The sequence below is a fragment of the Amblyomma mixtum genome, chromosome 2 (genome assembly GCF_055824585.1).
Source record: "Amblyomma mixtum isolate Tamu chromosome 2, ASM5582458v1, whole genome shotgun sequence".
In the NCBI taxonomy this organism is placed as follows: domain Eukaryota; kingdom Metazoa; phylum Arthropoda; class Arachnida; order Ixodida; family Ixodidae; genus Amblyomma; species Amblyomma mixtum.
In genome coordinates, this window is record NC_143013.1 from 266409088 (window position 1) to 266433379 (window position 24292).

The 24292-nt window shown below is 45.4% G+C and overlaps 3 protein-coding genes across 4 annotated transcripts in view; 2 read left to right on the forward strand and 1 right to left on the reverse strand.

Moving 5' to 3' along the window:
* Positions 1–1203, forward strand: part of LOC149363886 (Fanconi anemia group J protein homolog) — a 54517-nt gene extending 53314 nt beyond the window's left edge. For both annotated transcript variants that reach the window (XM_089573862.1, XM_089573863.1), the window contains one exon: positions 560–1203. In XM_089573862.1, the coding sequence (XP_089429988.1) occupies positions 560–837 (278 nt within the window). In that variant the 3' untranslated portion in view covers positions 838–1203. The remainder of the gene's footprint in view (positions 1–559) is intronic.
* A 3086-nt stretch (positions 1204–4289) lies between these two features.
* On the forward strand, positions 4290–15079 carry PIG-L (phosphatidylinositol glycan anchor biosynthesis class L). Its single transcript, XM_089573870.1, has 7 exons — positions 4290–5080; positions 7540–7639; positions 8449–8539; positions 8642–8709; positions 8872–8903; positions 8999–9129; positions 14668–15079. Exons 1-7 carry the CDS (start codon positions 4849–4851, stop codon positions 14788–14790), a joined length of 777 nt encoding a protein of 258 aa, XP_089429996.1. The 5' UTR covers positions 4290–4848; the 3' UTR covers positions 14791–15079.
* Positions 15080–16118: 1039 nt separating this feature from the next.
* LOC149363888 (co-chaperone protein HGH1 homolog) lies at positions 16119–24146 on the reverse strand. Its single transcript, XM_089573868.1, has 5 exons — positions 23916–24146; positions 22522–22948; positions 21045–21166; positions 17023–17213; positions 16119–16371 (listed from the first exon to the last, which is right to left on the reverse strand). The coding sequence occupies exons 1-5, from the start codon at positions 23995–23997 to the stop codon at positions 16135–16137; spliced, it is 1059 nt and encodes a 352-aa protein (XP_089429994.1). The 5' UTR covers positions 23998–24146; the 3' UTR covers positions 16119–16134.
* Positions 24147–24292: the final 146 nt, after the last annotated feature.

Consider the following 24292-nt stretch of genomic DNA (forward strand, 5'->3'; position numbering starts at 1 on the left):
TCGAGCCTAGGAAACTAGGCTCGAAGTAGAATTCGCCTGCGGCAAGTAATTTGCAATTGAATTTCTTCTCGCTTGCAATTTCAGTTTCTGTTTCAGCACCTGAATAGTGGTTACAGCGGCACAAGTAGGTATGAGATCACGTGAGGTGCACAAAAACTGCACTGTAATCGCTGCTTTATCCTGTTATTTCTCTTCAACCTCTATGCTAGCCTGTTCCAGAAGCCACAAAGACAGCAAGTGAAGTAACAACTATTTATTATAAGGCAGTTTTGGCATGCCTCACATGACGTCATACGTGCTTGTTATGTCACAATACCATTTGACTGCTGAAACCAAAACCGAAACTGCATGAGAGAAGGAATTTGACCTTGTGATCCATGTTTAGTAATGTTATGTGCATCATTCCAAAGCAAAAACACGCAGTGAAAAATTTGATGTCTCTACCCCTTTGATAAAAACTGTGAAAAGATGGTAGATAAAAGTGCATAGGCCCGTTTGAATAGTGCGAACTACTGCTACTTTTGTCAAATGTGACCTTTTCTTTCTTTACTTATTTCAGCCCTGTCAAAGTGGATCCGAGAACAGTTCCAGTGCTTTCAGTACTACAACGAAGCAATCGATTCTCTAAAGTCATTCATGGACTCAAAAATGAGTGCTGCCAAGAAGTTGTCTTCTCCTGTGCGCAAAGGGAGGCCTCACGGAGTTTTAGCATCAGCTAATGTGCATATTGTGTCTCCTTCTACGAGCATGTCCAGCATGTCTACTGAAGAGACCGGGCCCATTGAACTTTCGGATGACAGTACTGAAGAATTGTCATTCACATATAGTGGTTCCTGATGTGGCCTTGTTTTTGGACAATTCTCAATTGCCAGCGTGACCACCAATGTGAATGTGATCGTGGCAGCTGCCGCTATTTTGAAGAGTGGTATCGTGAGCTGCATGTGAAACGGCTTTGAGCTTCTGAGGAAGGCATGCATAGTGGACAAGGAATTGTGCAAACGAAAGATATTGGGTACGCTTCGTTGCTCGGAACTTTTTACTTGTATTTTGTATGCATTCATTTTATTTTGAGGAACTATGTTCTCAATTGTATTGAATCGCAAGAAAAACTTGGAACATGTGCATAATTTTAATGTGTTTTAGAATGCTTTGGAGACAGTGTTTATCTCATTATTTTGAAATAAAAACTTCGCCAGACTTTTATCCCTGTGGCAACGTGGATTTCAGCAAGAGCTGGTGTAAATGTTGATGCCAGTTGGTATGTTTAGTTATTCTGAGTAGGGGTGCAGAAAGCACAGTGTGGGGTTGGAACTGCCTAAACAGTGTGGGGTTGGAACTGCCTAAACAATGTCAGTTTTTTTACTATCTGCCCCTTTCGCCCCTTGTAATCCCTTTCTTCATGCCCTTTGTAATCCTGTTCTTTGCGATACCCACCAGACGTCCTTGCACTGTAAAATTGCTAACGTGCCTTTCCTTATAACCACTTGTGACCTCTGTGCAGACAAGCACTTTGTGGCTTCTGCTGAGTGGGGACGCTTGTGCCTCAGGGGATGTTATGAATCACGTGAAGCGTACCAGTGCAGACAGGGGAAGCTGCTATCACTTAGTTTAATTCCTGAGCTATGCAGCACGGCTTGAACATCAATTTTACAGCGAGAGCTGTAGGTTAAACCTTCCACGCTGCTTCACTGAAGCCTTGGTGAGGCACATCTCAGCTGTCTCTTGGAGGAAGTAGGAAGGAGGAAGAAGCAGCAGTAGTTCTCTCTGAATAATGTGCTAAACCTAGAAAATTAGCTTAGCCCAATTTTTTTGTTCATGAAATGTCTGGGCACAGACCTGCGGATGTTATCGGCAGCACTTGGGAGCAGGGTGTCAAGCGCATGCTCCCTGGAGGTGTTGGTATTCAAATGGTTCGACATGCCGCATTTCGCGGGCCGTAACCTATGGCCGCTTCCTTGGTGAGGTGAATCTAGGTTACGTGCAGCGTCCGAGAGGCGTTTCAAAGTGGCGGCGTCTTACGACTGCCCGTCCCACGTACAGATGAAGGCTGCCCAAGTCGGAAGACGTGGGCTGCGTGCATGGTGGTCACATGATTGCTGGTGACCCAGTGGAAAAAACTTGCATGGCTCGTCAATGGCCCATCGCCGGCAGCCAACCAGGCCGTCCATGGCCCGAGCTCGGCAAACCAGCTCGGGACGTGGTTGGGGATTAACATTGGCCTTGCACGAGCCGATCAGCGCTTGCCGACGCCGGGCCATGCTCAGCCCTACGACGGCCTCACGATAAATTACCTTTTATGCTAGGGAGTACACACAAAAGAATGGCAGCTGTACAAAATACACGAAAAGTATTCGCAAAGCCTAATTTGCACTTTCTGTAATATGAAAAGGAAAGGTCTGCAGCTTATCACAATGGAGTAGTCGCTTGGTCCAATGCCGACATACTTAAAGGGACACTGAGGAGAAATTGAAGTTGGCTTGTATCGACAGAATACCAGCTCCTGATTACAAAAACGCCACTCATACTGACAACAAAGCTCTTGTAACGTAGAAAAGAGCAAGAACCAAAATACAGGTATCGCCGCCACAGGCCGAACTCGCAAGTACAAGCGTCATGACGTCATATAACAAAACAGTGTTGCTAGAACCAATGGTTCTAGCAACGCTAGGACACGAGAAGCACAAATCACTGAGGCGCAGCCAATGCATGCGCAAATCTCCTTGACGTCGCGAGATGGCGCCACGTGCCGGGCAGCTACGCGCTCGCCTGAAGCATCGGGGCCAATCAGCGCCTGCTCGCCGGCGTTAGGCGGGCTCCCGGTATTCCGCTAGCGGTATCAAGGTACACGGTATGCTAAAGGTGTCTATTTGCGAGAACTTCGTTGACGACTTCGAGAACGAGATCCATCGTAACGCTCGCAAAACGCCGGTGCAAACGTAAGCGAAGCGACTGTAGCGACGGCCGCAATAGCCGATAGATGCCTTCAACGTGCGGCCGGCGGTAGCTTTCTTTTCGGCTGCTCCTAGGCCGCACTGCTGGCGGCCAGAAATCACGGAGTCTGCATCACGTCATGTCACGTCATGTTTCACGTCACTTAGTCCTCTGTCGTCATAGCCGAATCCCAAGTTTGAATCACAGCGGCGGGAAAAACCTTTTCAACTTCGAATCCAAATTTCTTAGAAATAAATGCATTTTTCGCTGCCGGCCAAGTGGCAACAAAGCCATGACATGCCGAACTATCGGATTTTGCTATAAAAAATATATTAATAGTGCTCTCCTCAGTGTCCCTTTAATGGCGAAATCTGAATAGCAATATTATCATGCTGTCATGCAGCCAATGCGTGACGACGAGCAGATGCGACACGCAAATCAAGTTATAGAAACACTATATAAACATGCTAAGCATATACGCAACACCAACATCCACAGAACAATTTTCACGAGCTTATTATACTCCAGATCTAAGACCCTACTGTTGTAGCCAGTGACTCTCGCACCTTAAGCAATATTATTTCATAGTTGTGATTCTGTCTCCGTTCTCAGTGGACACCTCAACCGCGTTGTACGGCGCGCGCGGGGGGGGGGGGGGGGGGGGGGGATAGTGCGCGTTTCCTTTTCTCAAAATCAAATTCTCCCGTCTCGCAAATTGGTTAATTAGCTGGGTTCCTCCCGCCTCGTGTTGATGTGTACTTAAGCAGCGTTACGCCGCCGACCGTGGCTTCGTGCACCGACGTATGAACACTATGTATTTGCTGTGCGATGTCGCCGCACGTTAAAGAACCCCCAGGTTGTTATAATTTTATCCGAAACCCTCCACTAGAGCTCATTTCTTTCTTCCTTGACTTTATATCATCTATATCCTGGCCTCGTACGGCGCGGCTGAGGTGTCCGTCGCCAAGTGACTACGCCTTTCTTTCCTAAACACCAATTTTTATTAGATTGCGGCTGCGGCGGCCGAATTTCGATGAAGGCGAAATTCTAGAGGCCCTTGTACTGTGCGATCAGCACGTTAAAGAACCCCACGAGGTCGAAATTTCCGGAGCCCTTCACTACGGCGTCCCTCATAGCCTGAGCTGCTTTGGGACATTAAACACCAATAAACCAAACCAAACTTCCATTAAAAGGGCGACTAAGGCTTGGACGTAAGCCAAAAAAAAAAGTTTATCTCTTTCTCTTCACGTGCATCTTGTTCGTTCTGGTCGGGTGCAGGACGTGACTCGGTCGGCATTTGCCACAACCACCGCAGAAATTGTCTGGCCATGCGTGCTCATTCCAGAGAGTTAACATCCAAGAGCTCGCAGCCATGGCTGGCAGCTCATCTGCTCATTTTCATGAGGACGGCTAGAATTTTGTGCAAACCGATTGCTTCAGTGCGAAAGCGAACACATTTTCTCCTTCCGACTGTTACATCAGGACGATGATGCCCATAAGTCATCTTCAAGCGTCTTCAACTTCAGCGTAGAAACAGTAGAAGCTTAGAAGTAACAACAGAATTATTGCGGGTGCTAAATACGGTAGACGTCCCCTGCAACTGTGCTGCACGTGGGCCTTTTGTGCTCCACGCCGGCGTCAACCGTTCATTCGTCTGGCAACGCGAATGACGTGTTGCCACTTTTGAAACGTCCTTCCTGCGGTGCTTACGGCGCGCCTTCTGCGGCGAATGTTTTGCAGCGGAACATTCCTTTGCCGTGGCAAACTGATGCCTGCCTGCTGCGAGGTCTTTGCGGGTGCGCCCTGGTTAGTTGTAGTGCGCGATGAGGCCTAGTGAACGATGAACGTGACGTCCCAGCCTCGCATTCCGTCGACGAAGGTACGGCGATAAGCGCCGGTGCTTCTCGCCTCCCCAGCATGGAGTACGGGTGGTGGCTCTCGCTCAGCGTGTTCGTCGTGTCGGTGCTGCTTCTGTTCTACCTGTTTGTGTGCAACATTCGGCGGCTAAGGACGCGCAAGAACATCGGTGCAGTGGGCAGAGTGCTGCTCGTTATTGCCCATCCCGACGACGAGTGCATGTTCTTCGGTCCGACGGTGCTCGGTTTACTGCAGCGGAAATGCGACCTGTATGTCCTGTGCCTGTCGAACGGTGAGCGTGCGCGCTGGTGTACTGTGTTTCCTGTGCGCAGAGTGCGGTCTTCAAGGCGGGGCAGTGCTTTTGTTTCAGCCAAGGTTAAATCTAGCAGATACCCGAAACCTGTGAGACGGCGGGCGTGACGCGCTGTGCCGTTCAGCTAGGCTGATCCCTGCACTTGCGCTAAAATTCTGGAAAGTGTTTCGTGAATTCTGTATTCTGCGCATCAAGCATCCTCACCAACCGACAGCCTGTTGCTGCGACAGACTGCAGTTGCGCATTCGTAGACGAGCATATCCCGCTCCGCGCTTGGTTTTTATTTTTGGTATTATTTATCGAATTCTTTCGAATTTCACGGGAAACGCATTTCATGATTTGGACCGATGTAAAAAAAATTGAAGTTGCGCGGCGCCGCTAGCCCATGACAGCGTAGTTGGGGGACGTTCTTCTCTAACCGACAGTTTCGGTTTGGTTTGGTTTGGTTTGGTTTTGTGGGGTTTAATGTCCCAAAGCGACTAAGGCTATGAGAGACGCCGTAGTGAAGGGCTCCGGAAATTTCGACCACCTGAGGTTCTTTAACGTGCACTGACATCGCACAGTACACGGGCCTCTAGAATTTCTCCTCCAAAGAAATTCTAGCCGCCGCGGCCGGGATCGAATCCGCGTCTTTTGGGTCAGCAGCAGAGCACCATAGCCACTGAGCCACCGCGCCGGCTCTAACCGACAGTTTCGGATACCCAGTACCACCGTCAAATCACGTCACTTGCGGCTCGTAACGTGTTAAGCCAGCAGGTTTCGTTCACTTTTCCTACAGCAGTCTGGCAAGCGTGTCACTACAGGCCCCTTTGTATTTGTCTAGGGAACGCCAGTGGTGCAGTGTAGACCAAAATAAGCGACAGTTGGGAGCAGCTGCTCATTCCGAGTTGTAGTGGTGATGTCTGCGTGGGCCAAGGAGGAATATTATCTCCCTGGTGTGGGCAGTATAGCTGTGTCGCTGCACGTGTGTGCTAGTATTTTGATTGTGAAACCCAGCAGCTACAATCAGAGGTCGCGTATTTCTGCAGTGGACCACATGCGTGCTCTGGGCAAGTGTGGTGGTTCTATGCATATTACATGACAGTGGTATTTTTCTGATTATTGCCATCCCCTGCTTTATGTGAAGGGTATGAGAATCACACCCAATAAATGTGGCAAGGAGCAATAATCTGAGGCTAACCTGCCACAAATACTATTATCTTGATGTTTTAATATCTCAAGCGAGAGAGAGATTTTAATGAATACAGGAGAGTGAATACTGTCTAAAGTGAATGCTCTTGTAATGACTCCTCATATTAGTAGAGCTAGCGTCCTTGTTAAAATCTTCAACCCGAATATTCAGGCGTGTTGCTAGAAGTCCAAATTTAAGTAGAAGTCAAGCAGGCTAGGAAAGCTAAGCACAAGGTGTGGGCTTGGGTAGTTGGCAATCCATTCTTGCCTACAAAGCATGCAGAAAACAATGAAGACTGGAAAAGACACATACAAGCACAATGTTGGGGAATACCCACTGGAAAAGCCAGCGAGTTGGCTGGCAACATCAAGATTCAAGTGTTGAACTTTCTGCATGCAAGGCTAACAGCGCCAGCTGTTTCGCCATTAAGTTACTTGAATGTTCAGCCACTTTTCTAGTGCATAATGCACGCATCTGCGAAGCATGCATCCACTCGCCCTTTCAGTCATGGTGTCACCACATGTGTATACATAACTTGCTTTGTGTTGGCTCCATTTACTGCTACGATATAATGTGCCATGAATAGCCAGAGCTTATATTTTAAACCCCTTGTGACAAGCTGTAACTAGTCTTACAAAATGATTGCAGAAAACTGCTTTTAAAATGAATGCATCCGCATTTTATGGAAGCGCTGGTGTGGCTCTGGAGAGCGTTTTCATTTGCTTGTTTTTCTTATATCAGAGCTTTAAAAGGCTCCAAATACAGCTGCTACAGTGGATGAGTGGTTATGGTGCTTGGCTGCTGGTCTAAAAGATGCGGCTTTGATCCCGGCTACGGCGGTCACATTTCGATGGAGGCGAAATGCTAGAGGCTCATGTACAGTGTGATGTCAGTGCACACTAAAGAACCCCAGGTGGTCGTAATTATCCAGAGCCCACCACTACGGCGTCCCTCGTAGCATTAGTCGCTTTGGGACGTTAAACCCTATAAAACCAAACCAAAAGGCTTCAAATAAGCCTGATTGTTTATGTAATGACTACTACTTACAGAAATGGTCAAATGAAGCATAAATCAGACTCTGAAAGTTGTCTTGAGTTATGATGACCCAACCGAACTTGCATAATTATTAATCCGGAAAAATTGAATTTTCTTCTGTGAAATCAAGACATATTCCTTACCAAAATATGAAACTTTTCCTCCCACTGGATTATAGTTTGTGACCGAAGAGGATAGTAAGCATGAATTCAGTTCCCGTTGCATCTTCCAGGCAACTTCTACCGCCAGGGAAGTGAAAGAAAAGAGGAGCTGCGCAGCAGCTGTTGTTCTTTGGGCATCCCGAGCGAAAACCTGTTCATTGTACAACACAGGTTTGTGGCATTGGTGTTTTCGATGGCTTTTACTGAGCACAGTGTTGCAAAAGCTGCGTTGAAAAGAAACTATGGCGGGGAGCAGCTCCAGGGGAAAGGCTCTTGCCAGCTGCCGCCCTTGTGGGCACCAAGCCTGTGCCACGGGCTCGCTGTTATTACCCCATTTAAGAAAAAAAAAAAAGCTTGCTGTCAAGCCAAGACGACAACAGTGAGCAAATAGCTTGTGTTATTTTGAATAGCAGTGCACTGTCACAAGATATATATATAGGCACCCAGAAAAGTTTTTCGAGTTTGGAAATCAATAAAAACTTGATGGCCTGGCATTCTGAGCAGGCGGTGAGAATATTTTTTTTTTTTTGTGGTTTCTGTTCTGTGAAAACTTCTGTGGGCACTTGTGTGCAGAAATTGTACAGGACAAAGCCCGTGCCTCCCCCCCCCCCTTCTTTTCTTTTTTTTATGATGGAGTAGTCTTTCTGAGTGACCGTGTGACATGTTTTGCATTCTTATTTAATCTCGATCATTGTACATAAGCTGTTACTAATTTTGTTTTTTTAATCAATCAATGAGAGCAATGGATACTATGCTTATATATGCAGTGAATTCATTAAACACCCACCCCTCCTTTCAAGCAAATTTTTTAAGCAAAACCGCATTCGACCACATATTTTCGACAAAAAAAGTAAAGTAAAGAAAAGCATAGTGTAACTAGAACCGCCCTCTCCCTTCAGCTCCCTCAAAAATAACTCATAAATTCACCCCTGTTGATTTCATTAGTGCTGTACTGATGTGTCCCTTTTGTTTTCTTTTAGCAACATGCCTGATGATCCAGAATGCATGTGGAACTCAAACCTCGTGGGTAGGATTGTGCAGAAATACGTGAAGTGCCTCTGTGTCGACTCTGTAAGTGAAACTTGCATTGGCAGAGGAAGTGGAGCCATTATATATATTTTTTGGTTGCTTAAGTGTTTTTACCCTCTTGTGCATTTTTTCTTTGCTCTGCAGGTCATCACGTTTGACCAGTCTGGAGTCAGTGGCCACCTGAATCACATAGCAATCCACAAGGGAGTCGTGTAGGTCATGTAGTGTGACGCTAGCTCCTCTATCCCCCTCTAGAACTATTTCAAGTGAAATGGAACGTAATTCAAAGCGATGTTTAGCGTGCATGCGTGATATTAGATTAATGTTATGTCCCACTGCATGATTCTGATGCCATAAATTTTCTCTCCTTGTAGGGGCATACTCAAGAAGCATCTTGCTCCTGTTGGTATGTGCTGACAATTGTGCCATGTTGCTGATTTGAGGAGACAGGCTCTTGAGTTGCTTTGTCTTATGTTTTTCTTTCTTTGACTTTATTCGAAGGCTGCAGGCTGTTCGTACTTGAGTCGGTCAACAAGCTACGGAAGTATGTCGGCTTGCTGGATGTGCCTTTAAGCTACCTTCTCTCCGAGCATGCCTATGTGCTCCCATGGAGCATGGTGTCGCTTGTCAAGGTGAGTTTGCCTGTTACTGAGAAAAGGAACGAACACTGAATAAAAACCTTCCCACAGTTGTCTTCTCGGCATACACTGCGAAAGATGCCGAGAGGCATGAGGGGGCATTGCTACGCAAACTGAGCATGTAGGTTTATAGTCTGGAATGTGACAATGCCTTAGCAGCCGTGAGAGCGCTAAAAATCGTACTGTATTTATCCAAATGTAGCGCAGCTGTGATCGTATCCTGAGGGTTGCATTTGACAGTGTTGAAGAGGAAAAAAGAATTCAGTTATTTAGTAATGTGCATTTGATTCTTCGATGTCTCAGTGGCTTTAGCGTTCGGCAGGTGGTCACAAGGTTGCAGATTCGATCCCGGCCACGGCGGCTGTGTTTCGATGTAGGCGAAATGCAAAAACTCCTATGTGCTGTGTAATGTCAACACGCAATGAGGAACCCCAGGTGGTTGAAATTAATCTGTCCACTAAGTCTCTCGCAGCTGATGTGTCGCTTCAGGACGTTAAACCCCACAATTTAAAATTTTTTATGATAAAAAAAATTAACTGATTTGTATTTGGGTACATATAGTGATTATTTTGGTCTGCTCCAAAAATGCCTGTTTGAGGTCAGTAGTGGCAGTCTACAATTGTGATTTTTGGCAGCGAATGTGACGTTCAGCAAATGCCAATGATTGCTTCCGCAGTGATTGGCTTGGTGAAGGGTTTCCTTCATGCGTATTTTTCTTGTACTGAAAATAACACTACTATCATGCAGATATGCAAGAGGGTCATGTTGCTAAAGCAAAGTTTACGCTTCACTGTCTTATATTTGGCACACAGAACCAAACTGTCCAAGTTTCAGAGCACTTTTTCATCTGGAACGCAAACTGAGAAGTAACCCTCCTTCCATTAAGATAGTGCTGGCGGAAAAGATAGTAACCGGAAGCCCATCCTTTGTTAGTGTCCTTCCATCCATTAAGATTAGGTGATCAGAGAGAGAGGTGTAGCATAAAGGCGATTCAGCCTTATCTTCTTGCCAGATAAAAAGAAGGGGCCACTTTGGCCTTGTGGAAAGACGGTCAACGTAAACAAGGGATAGCCATGTTTTGTTTAGTAGTTCCTTTATTTTTCGCATGCATCAGTGTTGGTTGTTTGCAGCTGCTTTGTTCTTTTTGTGCTGGCATCGATACATAACAATATCTAAACAAAATCGCCAGTTGTGCATGTTCGCTGCATGTGTGGTATTTTTCACTGTTAATCTTTGAGCTGTAGCCCACATTTTACTTGCACCTTTCAGTACAGACTGCTTGAGTTGTTTGCTTCCTGTATTTACAACGCCTTCTGTAGTGTTCTTAGCAATGCTGTCTTCCCCTTTAATGCTACACTCTGCTTCATCCAGACTATAGTCAGATACAACTCAAGAACAAAGCGGCAAACACCTCTCTAACGAGGCCCTCCAGCCAGTAGAGTCGATCATTTGTCATGATGTTGCGGTTAATCCCCTAGCAAGACATTGCAGCTAGCTGGCAGGTGCGTCTTTGAAATGGGGTTAACCATGATGTCATTACAGTCAGTTGATGCCATTGGCTGGAGCGCCCCATTTGGGAGGTGTTTGCCACTCGGTTCTCGAGTTGTAGCTGCTTCCTCCTTCATGAATCACAAGAGCACTTTCCATTTATTTGAGGAGACATGTGGCTAGAGGTTGTGAATAAAGCAAGTGGATTGAAATTGGATTGGATTTGATGTGGTAACTATGGCTTGAAATTTTGCAGGATGCCTTAGTGACACTTCCTAGGTCATACAGTTAGCTTGCTGCTTTTTTTAAGAGTTCTTGGAGGTGCTTTCGAGCTAGATAAATGCCCGCTTGCGTTTATAATCAGCCGTGGGCATAGGCCATTTTATCATAATTACTATAACCCAGTTCCCCACTCTTTCTTGTTAGCTTAAAGAGGCTTTGAAAGGGGCTCTAATAAAGTTTAAGTATGTGTGGGATGTTAAAGGACTTAACTTCACGAATATCCACCAACAAGAATTTTTTAATGCGCTTAGTAGAATCTGTGTTACCTGTAGTCAAAATTTCAATTTCATTGTCTTCGCACCTTTCCCTCTCCTCTCATCACATTTTGCCTGCTGAAAGGTCAGCACTCCTCTGCTGGCCCCACCTTCAGGGGCAAAGCTTCCCGACCTGCCGAAGCTACGCGACTTACTGGCCGCGGCCATGGTAGCTGCCTGATGTCTGAAAAGAGTCTAACCAAAAGCCACCTCTGAACTGGTATACACAGGAGCATGCAACGGAGGAGGATGCGAGTGTGAAAAAGTCTCCGGAAAGGGCTCATCAACCTTCGCGCATGATTGTGGGTTTTCAGTTGCATGTATTATTTGGCTCAGGTGCTCATGACAACACAATACAGTGATTAAGCGAGTTGATGTGCTCTCCTCGGACGGTGTTTCAGAGCCCCTTTATAGGGATACTGAATTAAAATCCGGAAATATTGGGAAAGCATCAAGTTTTTGTTTAGAAAGCAACACTATGCTAGTCGCCGAGCCATTTCGCGGAGCTCTGGAAAGGCCAAGCTCCGCATGCGCGAGGAGCGGGTGACGTCACACGGCACACAGCTGGCGCGCTGGGGCCGCTGCCAGAGCCCCTGCTGCGCGCGCGCTATCCATCCCCTCGCCAACAGCCTCTCTCTCTCTCTGATGCGCAGTAGCGATTGAGCATCACCATCTGCATGGTGCATATAAAATTGGCAGTGGCTTAGCTCTGCTATGCCAGGATATACATTTTCTGAGGTGAGGTGTCCACATGTCAGTGGACACCTGAATACAGAGGGAAGGTGCATAACTGCCCTCTTGGAACAGTGGACAACACAGTGGACACCTCAACCGTGCTTTAAGCTAGGTGGCCATAGTGATGTAGTGACAGGTGTGGGCTGCATGTGTTGGCATTGACAATGTTGTGCCAGAAATGCAGCGCCATAGGCGTCAGTGTGCATTGTTTCATTGGTGTTGGCACTGACCACGTTTTACACTCTGATCATTTTAAGGAAAGGAAGTGTGCATAATGGCTCCCTGGGTCAGTGGACGCCTGAATCGTGCTTATAGGTATGTGGGGTGATGAGAGGGAGATGTGAGCTGCAGTGCAGGCATTGTGTTCATTGGTGTTGGTGTTGTCAACGATCATTTTGAGGAAAGGAAGGTGAGCGTGCGCGCAAGGCAAGCCAGCTGTGCATAGTGACCGCATGAGGCTGGCCAACTTTGCATAGTGACATCACTGGCTCCTCGGACATGTGCAGTATGGTCTTGCAAGAGAGCACGCAAAATGGTGAGACTGTGAGCAATGTAGCTCACGCAACAATATATGGCTACGCGCAGATGTTGCTTATGCAATCCTCCAGGTTTAACCAGAGCTGAACCACTGCCAATTTTTCGTTCTTAAGAAGTGATCAAGCTCATTGGCAGTGCACATTTGAGGATTCCCTATCTCGTGCCGTGCTTACAAGCGTTTATGCCAAACCTTGCACGAGTGTGTAATGACTCCAAAAGATTGAACAGTGCTCTAGGGGCGGTATCATACGTGGAAGCCAGGTACAAATGTGATTTCTGCAAGTCAGGTGAAGCACTGCAAGCTTGCTCCTTCCAAGAATGTTCTTCTGGTGGGCGTGAGATGGCGCTGCCAGTACAAGCTCCACGAATTGCAGCTTTTCTGGCTTGCCTTTGCTGCAGACACTTGGGATTTCTGATTAATTCTGACCAAGTTAGTCGTTCAAAGTATACAAGCACAAGACGCAAGCAGAAAACCTTGAAGCGTGGATGTAAGGAAGCCGAACGAAATGGACTTTAGATCGAAGCAAAAGCATTTCAAATGTCTTTCATGCAGTCCATGCTGGCGATAGCTTGCAATGGGTATAGGTTGACGTCGCCTCCCACATTGCCGGAGCTTTCACAGGCGGCTACTAAGTGCGGTGGTTTAAGAAATATTCATTAAAATAATTACTTTTCACTTATTTCTGTTTCAAAAGAGCGTTTTATTGGTTACTGTCAGTGCCACAGCTGTCATTCTGGCCAGAAGTCTCGGTGGCAAATTTTAGTTCACTATTCTTTTAACCTTAGGTAGCGTTTTTGCATAAAAAATAGAGACCAATAATTATTCAGCTAAATTGATTGTATTACGTTTGGATGTAAGAAGATTTCATTAAGCAGATTTAAAATGCATTGGAAACATGGTTGGTCAACTGAAGCTTTGAGATTTCTTTGAACTAACCACAGGCATGAATTATTGAACTATTTGAGTTTGAATCATCAATAGCCAGTCATACTGATTCGTGTATGTTCACCTGTTGGACTTGACAAAGTTGCGAGTGCCTGCTCTTTGTAGCAACATTGATTGATAGGCTAACCTAATTTCAGGTCCAGAGCTTTTTGATAACCTTAGCTATGTATAGGCTATTGCTTTGCATGGTGATATGTTGTGCTGGAATCATACAATCAGAAAAACAGTGAAAGATGCACAAAGGTTGACCTTTTTGCAATTGTGTTCTATGCAAGTATGTTTCCCATGTTGTAACAGGAACATTGCTTTTCTAGCCTGCCCTCTTTCAGGTCATTTGTTTATTTGAAACACACAGCTAGCCTATGTACCGAGACCATTACAAAGCTGCCGATAAAATAAGTGCATTGGGAATAACTAGTTCAACAGTTGTTTTTAGGCAAACTACTGAGCGTTATGGTTAAAAGAAAAAATAGAAATAGGTATGAAGAGAGTTGCAAATATACAGAAGAAGAGGGAACAAGCTCAAACTTTTCAAGCAGGCGAGGAAAAGTACTGAATCGTTTTGTTAGCAAGAAGTGGCCGGATTCTTTTCGAATTATGAAAACAGGTTTATTTTAAAACTTAAGGATACAAGAATGAGATAACTGGATTATTGAAACGTAGGAGGTTCGGCGGATCTGCAGAGTTGGGAGGGCCTCGCCGACGCGTCTCGTATCGTCGGCGCCTCCCGGTCGTCTCTCTCATGCTGCAGCGGTGGGGCTTTTATAGCCTGAGGAACGGTGGCCCCTCCGAACTGGCCAATCCAAAGGCGGCACTCCGAAAGGACCAACCAGCGACCGCGCGGCCAACCGCTTCAAATCTTGCCGCGCGCGCTGGCGTCCAGGAGAGAAGGAAACGGCGCCTCGCTGTCTGGCCTCTTGTGACAAGTCCAGACGTGTTGCTTGCAGATGCTTCTCCTTACGACTCCGCTGCCGTAAGGCGCAGCATCGTGGCTTGTCAAGGGGGACGCTCGTATAAGAAAGTTAGGATGCGGGGCGCCTCGTGGTCGCTGAGCAGGAGCGTTAAATGTCGTGTGCTGGCGTGTTGGGGCCGCGTGGCTCGTAAGAAATGTGAATGCTGACAGTTTTATACACTATAGTGTCTAAACACCTTTCGAGAGCGCGACTATTTATAGCTGAAAGCATTGGGTAGTTTTACTACTACTGTTTTGGTCAAAGCATTTAACCTTGCATTAATAATCTGAGCGAGTGTCTTGCATTTGTTGATTTTCTTTCTTTCTGATTTTCACAGGTTGCACTCTACAAGCATAAGAGTCAGATGCTGTGGTTTCGCCACTTGTACAGCTTTTTCTCCCGTTACATGGTTGTAAATACGCTGTCCGAAGTCATCGTCGATGAAAGCAAGGACGACTGATTTTGTGGACTTTCTCTCGCCAGCCGGCCTGATCAAAAACTTCGTCCGTCCCTTTTTACTCCTCTTCGCCGTCTTTACCTCGGTGAATCGAGACAGGAGCACAGGTCCACTTAATTGTAGCATAGTGCTGCTCACAAGGCTGAGTCATTATTGTGTTTTGTTCATTCATGATGCCACTGCCTGTTAGCATTTTTATACTCAGTCTCTCTAGGTGCTGTGCATTTGTTTGCCTGGACATTTTGTAAGTTTTCTCTTTTTTTTTTTGTAATAAAATATTAGTTGTTCTTTATGTATTTCAAGTGGTTTTTTTCTCATTCTGCAAGTTTTGTAGAATTTAAATGGAGTGGTGCTTGGCTGCTGAATGGCAGAACTCTAGTTGTGTGGCTATGCATGTGTTCTATGATCAACTGTCAAGCAGAATTTCGGACGTGAATGGCCGATTGCAGAATTGACAAAAACGACCCATGGATGATGGTTTTTGTTATCAAGGGGCCTTTGCAGGCAACGAAAAGCATTTTATTCAGTGTAAACATCAGTTATGCAGGTGTTGCACTGAAGCATTGAAAATCCACACACAAATTTGCCAGAAAATACAGTAAAGGCTCGCCAAATCGAACTTAAGGGACCAGAAAAAAATGTGTTAATCATCTCAGTTCTGAATTATCAAATGACCCCAAAAAGACTAGAGAGCTGCTTGCATTGCGGTATTTATCTGGTGAAAGGCTTGGCAATGGTTCCTGATCTTGAGAAGAGAACAACACAAGAATGATTTTTTTTCATGTTTCCATCAATGCTTAATTGCATGCGTACTGTGCATACTGCATACAATTACTGGAGTCTTCAAATAGTAGAGTTCACACAGGATGACAAATTGTGTGGCTATCATGGCGATCTACAAGTTTAAAACCTGCTGGTCAAGATTTCACAACAGAGTGAACAGGTGGTTTTCACTTCTGAATTCCAGTGACCTTCATTGGATTCCATAGACTTCCTCTCAACTATGCACTTCCTCTGCTAAGCCACCCTTAACGGGCCCAAGCAGACTTTGTGCTTGATATATTGCAGCTAGCAATTGCACATGGCACTTTTACTGCTTAGCATGGTTGGACCTTTTTCAAGAGCTTTATCCATTAATCTCATTTTGGTCGGCTGCACTGCATGTGGAACCTTAGAAGATTTCAGAACATTAGTACATTCCTACATTTAAAAGATGGCAGAATTGTCACTGGAAGTTGCAGAAAAATGTGTTTAGCTTTCATGAGTGCTTGGAACAATGCAATAAAGACCTTTTTCATTACATCGACTTTACATAGAGAGGGAGACTAGGCTTCACTCTGCACGCATTTATTCCTTCAGCAGCTCTCTGTTGTAAGCCTCAAATTTCTCCACGAGGTGTTCGGGAATGTTGACGGCCTTGAGGTTTTCCATGCCGGGCTCTGGCTCGTCGCTGATGAGGATGTCGACCAGATTTTCGCAGGCCACAACCACGGGGCGACAGCTTTCCACCTTGTGCAACTCTCGCAGCACGTAATAGGCTCCAGAGTTCTTGATCCGCTCTCTGCACTTCTTGGTGGCACACAGCTGCAATATGTAAAAGAGAAGCATTGCCACTAGCGTGCTTTACCAAAAGGATCAGATAAACTGCCAGTGCAAATGTACAATTTTTTTAAGTGCCTAAATACACATACAACAGATAGTTTATCCAACTTAAATGTGGATATGAAAGTTGTTACTGTGTGTCTCGAGCCACGCATCAATTCCACGACCTTGTCCTTTGCATCCGGTTCAACTTTGTCAATGGCAGTAGTATTTTATAATTTCTGCTAGAGACTTGCTGCTCGAGGTGATGAAAACAAACGTAGAAACTGGATAAAATTTAACTGCCATGCTAATAATTGCCGAACATTAACATGAAACAGCCCTGCATGGCTTTAAAGCTGGAGTTGCCATTTGGCTCCACTTACAGAATGCTTTGCTTTTTGGTGCTTCAACATTGTTCCCACATGTGTTACAAGTATCCCACACTCTTAGAGTTCAGCAACTGACGATAAATCCACGTCATTTGCGTATGACCAGTTGTCTCATGGCATTGCTGTAAGCCAGAGAGCTCGATCTCTTAACTGCATGGAGTGTTATGCTTCTACTTGGAGCACATGTCTCGCACTACAATTGCCGGCTACCCTGAGGGCTGTTTTTCAATTTGCCATCACCACGGTGAAGTGCCCATTGTACCTGAGTGATTGCCTCGATGAGCATCTGGCGGATTTCAGGGTTCTCTTCCCGCTGCTTGTCGCTGCCCAGATATTGAAGTTCCAGCGGCAACTTCTCCATCTCGTCATCGTCCAGCTCCTCGGGGCCCACGAGGGGATACAGCAGCCGAGGCAGGATGTCCACATCGGGACTCAGGAGCCACTCGTTGCAGTCTGCAAGGACAGATAGCTCTTGTGATGCACCGCTGACTGAAATTACTATGCTTCATTTCACACTTCATGTGCAACATTATGGAAGCTATGCATTTACTAGTGTGCCCGCAAGAGCATAACACTCTGCTGTGTATCACTTGTACTACTTCTCGCCGCCTTGGTGAGAGTTTGTACGAAAACATGGAGCAGCATGAAACGAAGCATAGCAAATTATGGACAAGGTGTTCAGCAACTACACCCTCTGCTTATAATTTTCACCAATGGTGAACTACTTTTTTTGGTGTGAATGGAGTCTGATCAAATAGGGCTGCCAGCTGTGTATCACTCTGCCACACGTGACTCTTAATTCTTGAGGTCTTGGTGAGGAACTGAATGAAAACGTGGAAAGATTTAAACAAGGTGCAGCTTGTTGCCAGTCGCGGTAGATGAGCTTTGTCATAATGAAGGATTCTTGTTTGTACTCTGGACATATGACAGACTACTCTGAGCATAAATGTAGCCACCATGAACAGGTACGCTAGCTTTGGCAGTAACAGTATCTGATCACTCAAGCTTATCTTGCAAAGGTGTGCACACTGCATCTGGCACAATGGCTCAGAGGCTATGACATTCAATTTCTGAGGCCAAGGTTGTAGGATACAGCCCTGGCTGTGGCCACTGCATTTCGATACAGGCGAAATGCAAAAACACCATGTGCTGTACAATGCCATGCAACTCTTTGAAGGCGTTTATGCAGCAAAGCACAGTGAAATAACAGGATAATTTACAAATTTCCTGCCAGCGTTCCGGCAGGGGGCGAAGAGGTCTCCAGCAGTGAAGGCCTTCTCAGATCCCCGTCCCTTTTGTTTGCATAGCCTCCAATGCATTCCTTGCTCTGTGCATGTGACTTCAACTCTCTCAAGGGCAAGGGCTCCTGGTTTTATGCCTAGAGACAACTGCTTCATCCACTGCCGTCTCCAATGCTTGTCCTTTGATTTCATGGACCGGATGGCCAAGAGCAGGCTGTCTGCAGTGTTCAGAGTCCTATTACTTTTGCAACTGCCTCCAGCTGAAGGTCAGAAAAACACTAATAGACAGACAGTAATACTTGCGCTACTCAGCATGAAGGCTTATATTTGTAAGCGTGTTGTGGCTTCATTTTACTCTTGCATTCTGACGTAGGCGCAACTACATGGGCCAGGTGGACACGGCTTATGATGCTCATCACTGGCGGAGGTGATGTCTGCCATCGCACCTGCCATTGGCAATGGCGTATCGCTTAACTGGTGCACCACTATGCCAGGAATCTATGAATGTAAAGTGTAAAATAACCAATTCCGCATTTAATTACACCATTAATTCGATCATTTCATACCCTCAAGGCAGAGCTTAAGTGTCCCCTCTAGTTCTTGAGTTCTGTGGCAACTTCCTTCCATTTCTTCTTCATTTCCGTGATAGACACGGCATCAGTTTGTTTGGTTGCAACAATGTTGAGATACTCTACGCCAAGATTGATGAGTATCGCAAGCTTCTTCCCTAAAGAGTTAACTTTCTTTTTCTCAAGCTTTCTCCAGAAATTCAAGAATGCCTGTAAGGCATTACTGACAATAAAACAGAAATACTGCATAAACAGTGTAATATAAACAACAAAATAGGAACCAATACTGTACATTTAAAATGAAATGATTTGCGAGAATGACAAGTGAAAAAACAGGCAGCAAGCATGCAGACTGCATGCAGACGCAAAGATTGGACACCAATAGCAGTGATACTACAAAGGTGATGGCTGCAGTAGAGGTCAGATCAAAAAAGATCAGTAAAGGTAATGAACAAAATTTTCCTTTTTTTTAGTTATGTTCCATACAAATATTATAAAGTGTAATTTCAATGCTGCATTGAAATTTTCCACATTTATTCATTTATAAAATTGATGGACGTGAAAGAGTAATCGTACAACCCTATTTCCGGTTTGGTTCAGTTTATGGTGTTTAATGCCCCAAAGCGACTTAGGCTATGAGGGACGCCGCAGTGGAGGGCTCTGGTAATTCTGACCGTCTGGAGTTTTTTTAACATGCGTTGGCATCACACAGTACACACACCTCTAGCATTTCACCTCCATCAAAATGCAACTGCCATGGCAGGGATCAAACCCATGTCTTTCAGGTCAGCAGCTGAGCACCATAACCACTTAGCTACCGGGATGGCTTATAACCTCAATTCCATGGCTAACAAATGTTGCTTTGGCATTGCAGCTCTAAGTGCAGAATTGGAAGCTTTCCTCTTACTTTTCTGAAACTTACTAAACCGAAGGAAATCCCCCTCTCCATATTTATCTCATCACAGAAGAAGCCACATTCTGGAGGCGAATACAAACAAACAGCTTCCCTAACCTGTACTTTTATAGCCTCATCCACCCTTCTAAATACCCCCCCCCCCCCCCACCTAGCCCTGGTGTGGTGGTAAGCTTAGCTTACTTACTAGCTTATAAAAACTTCATTTTTAGTTAAAGTAGTGCCTTTGTTGTTAGAATGCAGTAATCTACCAATGCGGGCTGACTTCAATTTCCCTTTCTAAGGATTCCCACAAAGTAAAAATAGTTAAGCAGAGAACTCCATAACCACATATACCCCTACATGCTCATAAAACTCGAAACTAGAAATGCTGACGTCTGTGCCCATCCATGAAAGCACATGCAAACTTCAGAGGGCAGAGTTAATGATCCATGACCAAAGTCCATTAAGTGGCTGCCGTATTTGCCCGCACCATGTCAACAGTGCAAGCCTACAGGGATACGCTGTAATGCTAGGAGAAAGGGCTCAGAACAGATCTGCCTGCAAGCGACACATGCGCTAAACTCCAAAGGCAGAAGTACACGGCTGTCCGGGTGGCACCCACTCTGCTCCACAACACAGGAAAGTCAGGTCAGTCTTCTCAGTTTGTGAATCAACAACTACCTGCTTTGTAGCAACAAGCAACATTGCTCTGCATGCAGTTGTCCCTTTCCGACAAGTTATGAAGCACATTAACATTATAAAGAAGGAAGGGGGGAGGATTTTTCTTTTGCGAGTTCAGTCATCATCTACAACATATGGCAGTGCTACATAACGTGATGGTACCGAGGGGAGGCGAGGGGTGCCAGTCGCCAGCCCAAAGTTTGCTGGGCTACAGAAAAACCTGCAGAGTACTTCGCTCAGGCCGTTACGATGACGGTGTTTCACGATACTGCAGCCAGCGCATTGGGCCTCCTCACTGGAATGTGTAGCTCTCCACCTCTGCTGCGTTCTGTTTATTTAGCAATGCCACACAGGCATCATGCCAACCCATTTATGCCCTTTCCCCATTCCCTGCTTCCCCATGCCACCCCACAACAAATGCCCTGATTTGTCCACCACATATCTCCATCACCGGTTTGTTCACCACATAGATAAAGCTACCAATATTATCTTAAAATGATTCTACCTAGGTATTTTTTTTATAGTATTGAAGTTATGGTGGTTATTCTTTCATGTCTTCACCACTTTTGGCTTGTCAGAAATTTCAGCTACATTAACAGCAAGGCTACGCTTTGAAAGACCAAGAATTGTGGGTCGCGCTTGCCTTCACTACTGGTTGACTGCGAACGTTTAATGTGGCAGCTTTCATGGTGTTGACACTTCATCAGGTTCAACTTGCTGACCAGTGCATCAGTTTACAGGGCAGCAGAAGTGACAGTATTGAAGACACTAAAGAGACATACTTGGCAAAAGGGAAGCACAGCATTTTAAGTACAAGAACGTTTCCACATGTGCGAAAGCTGTGAACAGCCTGCAAGATCTGCTGAAGAACGAAAGACATACACAAGATCAAACAGACCTGTCGCAAAGCAGCAGTTGCGCAATACTCCAGCAGCGCCATGTTTTCGGACTGTCGAGGTTTCTAGAGTCAGGAACGGAAAAACCTTCTGGATCCTCTTGGCTGCTTGATTCAGAAACCACCTGTAATAATTAGGTCATTCTTTATTAACCTTTAGACACAGTATTATGCAGACAGCATTAGAAATCATGAAGGAGGGTTCTTTACTAGTGAGAGCAAAACTACTAGCAAGACAGGGATTTGTCTCAGAACTATAGCGTTACTTGGAAAGTAGCGAAGTTTACAAGCTAACACTACGTTTCTAGGCACTCTGCAGCATAAACTTGAACAAAAAGTAACAACAACAACAAAAAACAAGCAAACAACAGTGATTCTTGGTTCATTGTAATTTTGCGATTTCTTCCAAAGTTCACCTAGCCAAGATCACTCAAGAACTCGTTTTCAGTAGCACATAGCAGCACGAGAATAGAGCATAGAAAGACATGAAGACAAACAAGCACTGTGCTCCGTCCCCATGCTACACACATGGTGCTGAAAATGATACATCACCAAGTGGCCCGGCCGCATGTCTTAGTCAGGAACTGTACTGTCCGACTACCTGACTGTTGTTCCACTCTTAGAATTTATAGGACAGTGTGAATTGAGAACACATACTGCCATAGCATGGTTAGCCCACTAGCTACTTAAGCTGTTAATTGTTCGGCATATATGCATGCCCAAGAATTAGGCATGTTCTCATTAAGCGTTCTGCTGTGCGAACACAGGTCTATATAACAACCGGTCTATTCTGCACAGTAAATCTATTCAAAAGTGACATGAACAAATGATGACATCTCCTCAAAGACATATTCGCTTGCAGTGGTTGAGTGATCACAACAAATGGAAATTAAAGCAGCTTCTAAAATTATGCATTCACTTTTTTTGCAAGAAGAAAGTAATAAAACGGTCCATGGTCTATCGGGTTTGATGTCCCAAAGCGACTCAGGCTATGAGCGATGACACAATGCAGGGCTCTAGATAATTTCGACCACCTGGGGTTCTCTAATGTGCACTGACATCGCACAGTACACAGGCCTTTAGAATTTCACATCCATCGAAATTCGACCACCACTGCCAGGATCGAACCCGGGTCTTTCGGGTCAGCAGTCAAGCACTATAACCACCCAGCCACCATGGCGGCTAAAAGCAACAAAATAAAGCAGATGCTCATCAATTCGAAAACATTCAATTTGAACTTCTAGCTTCTTTGAACTTAAGCTTTGGTCTCATCAACATGAACTGTATTAAAATGGAAACGCTCTACTTCATTCCAACTCCAAATAATTTTAACAAACTTTTGGTCTCCTATGAATTATCAAAGTTAACTGCACAACGTTTTGTACTCACACCACAGAGATATTTTCTGGAACAGACAATCCCTTAGCCTGGATCAAAAAGGCCCCTCTAAGTTGCAATTGTTCGCTGCTAATTCACTCACTTTCTGACATTATCCAGCTGTGACAGGTTTGAAAACACAAAGCTGAGATGGTCGTATTTCTGGTCAGATCTTGAGGCAAGCACCTCAAGGAGGTCATCAGGCTTGCTCATCCTGTCCACCACAGCCCAGACCTTTTCCGCACCATGTCTGCTTCGGGTGAGGTTCGAAAGAATGGCACAGCAGTGAAGTGTCGCTGGACTGTCAGTATTTGACAGCACGATCTTGAGTAAGTGCTCCAGCAGGCCCCCATAGTCATGCTCAAGTAGGTGCTCGGAAATGGAAGAGTCAGATGTAAAGTTGGTCAAACACTTGCATGCTTTCAAAGCTGTCTCTGCATCTTCATTATGTATTAGCAGAGCTACAGCTTTGACTAAGTCGTTCAAGTTTCTGTGGAGAATTGAAAGTCCATCTTCCGTGTCTGCGAGTCCTGCAAGGAGAAATGCACGGTTCTTAATCAAGGGCTCTCTAGTTTAGTTGCAGAGGCAGACCAAGAAGAGAAGTCACATGTTCAGTCATCATCTCCTAACTTCAATTTTCACTTCCCTCCTATATATCAGCCGCCTACGTGAATTGAGTCAGTTACTTGACATACATGTACAGTACCTATATCCCACCTTGTTTAAAAAAAACAATCTGGACTGCTTGTTTCTGCTGGGTACATGAACCATACAGTTGATGTGTTAGCAGCCTCCACACAGAAAATATCTTTGGCATGCAAAACACCGAACTCGACATGTCACAAGCCGAGCCGCCAAAGTATGCGCAGCTGGTTAATTTTAATAGACCTTATGGTGTAAACAATGTGATGTCAAAGGGGCGTGGCCCGATGGGCAAAATTGTCCACTTTCGCTTCTGAGCCGGTTCTGGTAGTGACGACCGCTCCCTCGCCGCCTTTCTTCTCCCGATTAGACCATCCTTTGTACGCCGTATGTTTCGCCTTTTCGGCCAGAAACACTTGCGCTGATGACGCAGGCCGGGTGAGGTCTATTTAATGATCTCTATTTTGCATTTCAATATAAATTGCATTCTCTTGCCGTATAGCAGGTGCACGCAGGTTTATTTACGCACCGCACTACTCACAATGTATACAGATTTTCGAGACTATTTTGCCAAGCCATCGGTGGGCTTCGAAAACAGGCTGGATAAGAATTGGGCTGCTGTAAAGTCGGTTTACTGCCACCCACACTCAAAAGCTGCGTCACCCTACCACCACATCGTTAAACCCAAGCATTACACTCGCCAAATCAGTACTCATCAACACACACCCTTTCGATGCGCACACGCTGAGAGCATCGTCGCTATCGGCGTACTCACGCACACTTCGGAAATGGGTACTAAAAAAAAAGATTTTAAATCACCTCACACACTCGCACGCACACAAACTCAAAACCAACCTGCAACATAAGACAGCGCCCGCTGTTTCACGATCGGTGCGCTCTTCTCTAGCAACTGTACGAGTTCGCTTTCCGGTGTCATGTTAGTACGGCCGGCACCTGATGTGCAAATTGTCTAAAACTGCACAAAAACCACGAAGTTCGCAGCACGAACCGCAGAGCTTGATGACAATGAAACTAACTAAACACATGCGACCACGTGCCGAGCAGTGAGCGGGGTTGGCGGGGTCGGCATGAGTGGTTCGTTTCCGTTTGATCACTTCCGCTAACAAAAACCTGAAAGACAAGTAAACTAAAAAAAAAACGAAGATTATTTTAGCAGAGAAAGCTGTATTACAGATCCGTTTCGCACATCCGCTCATTTATAATAGTACGTG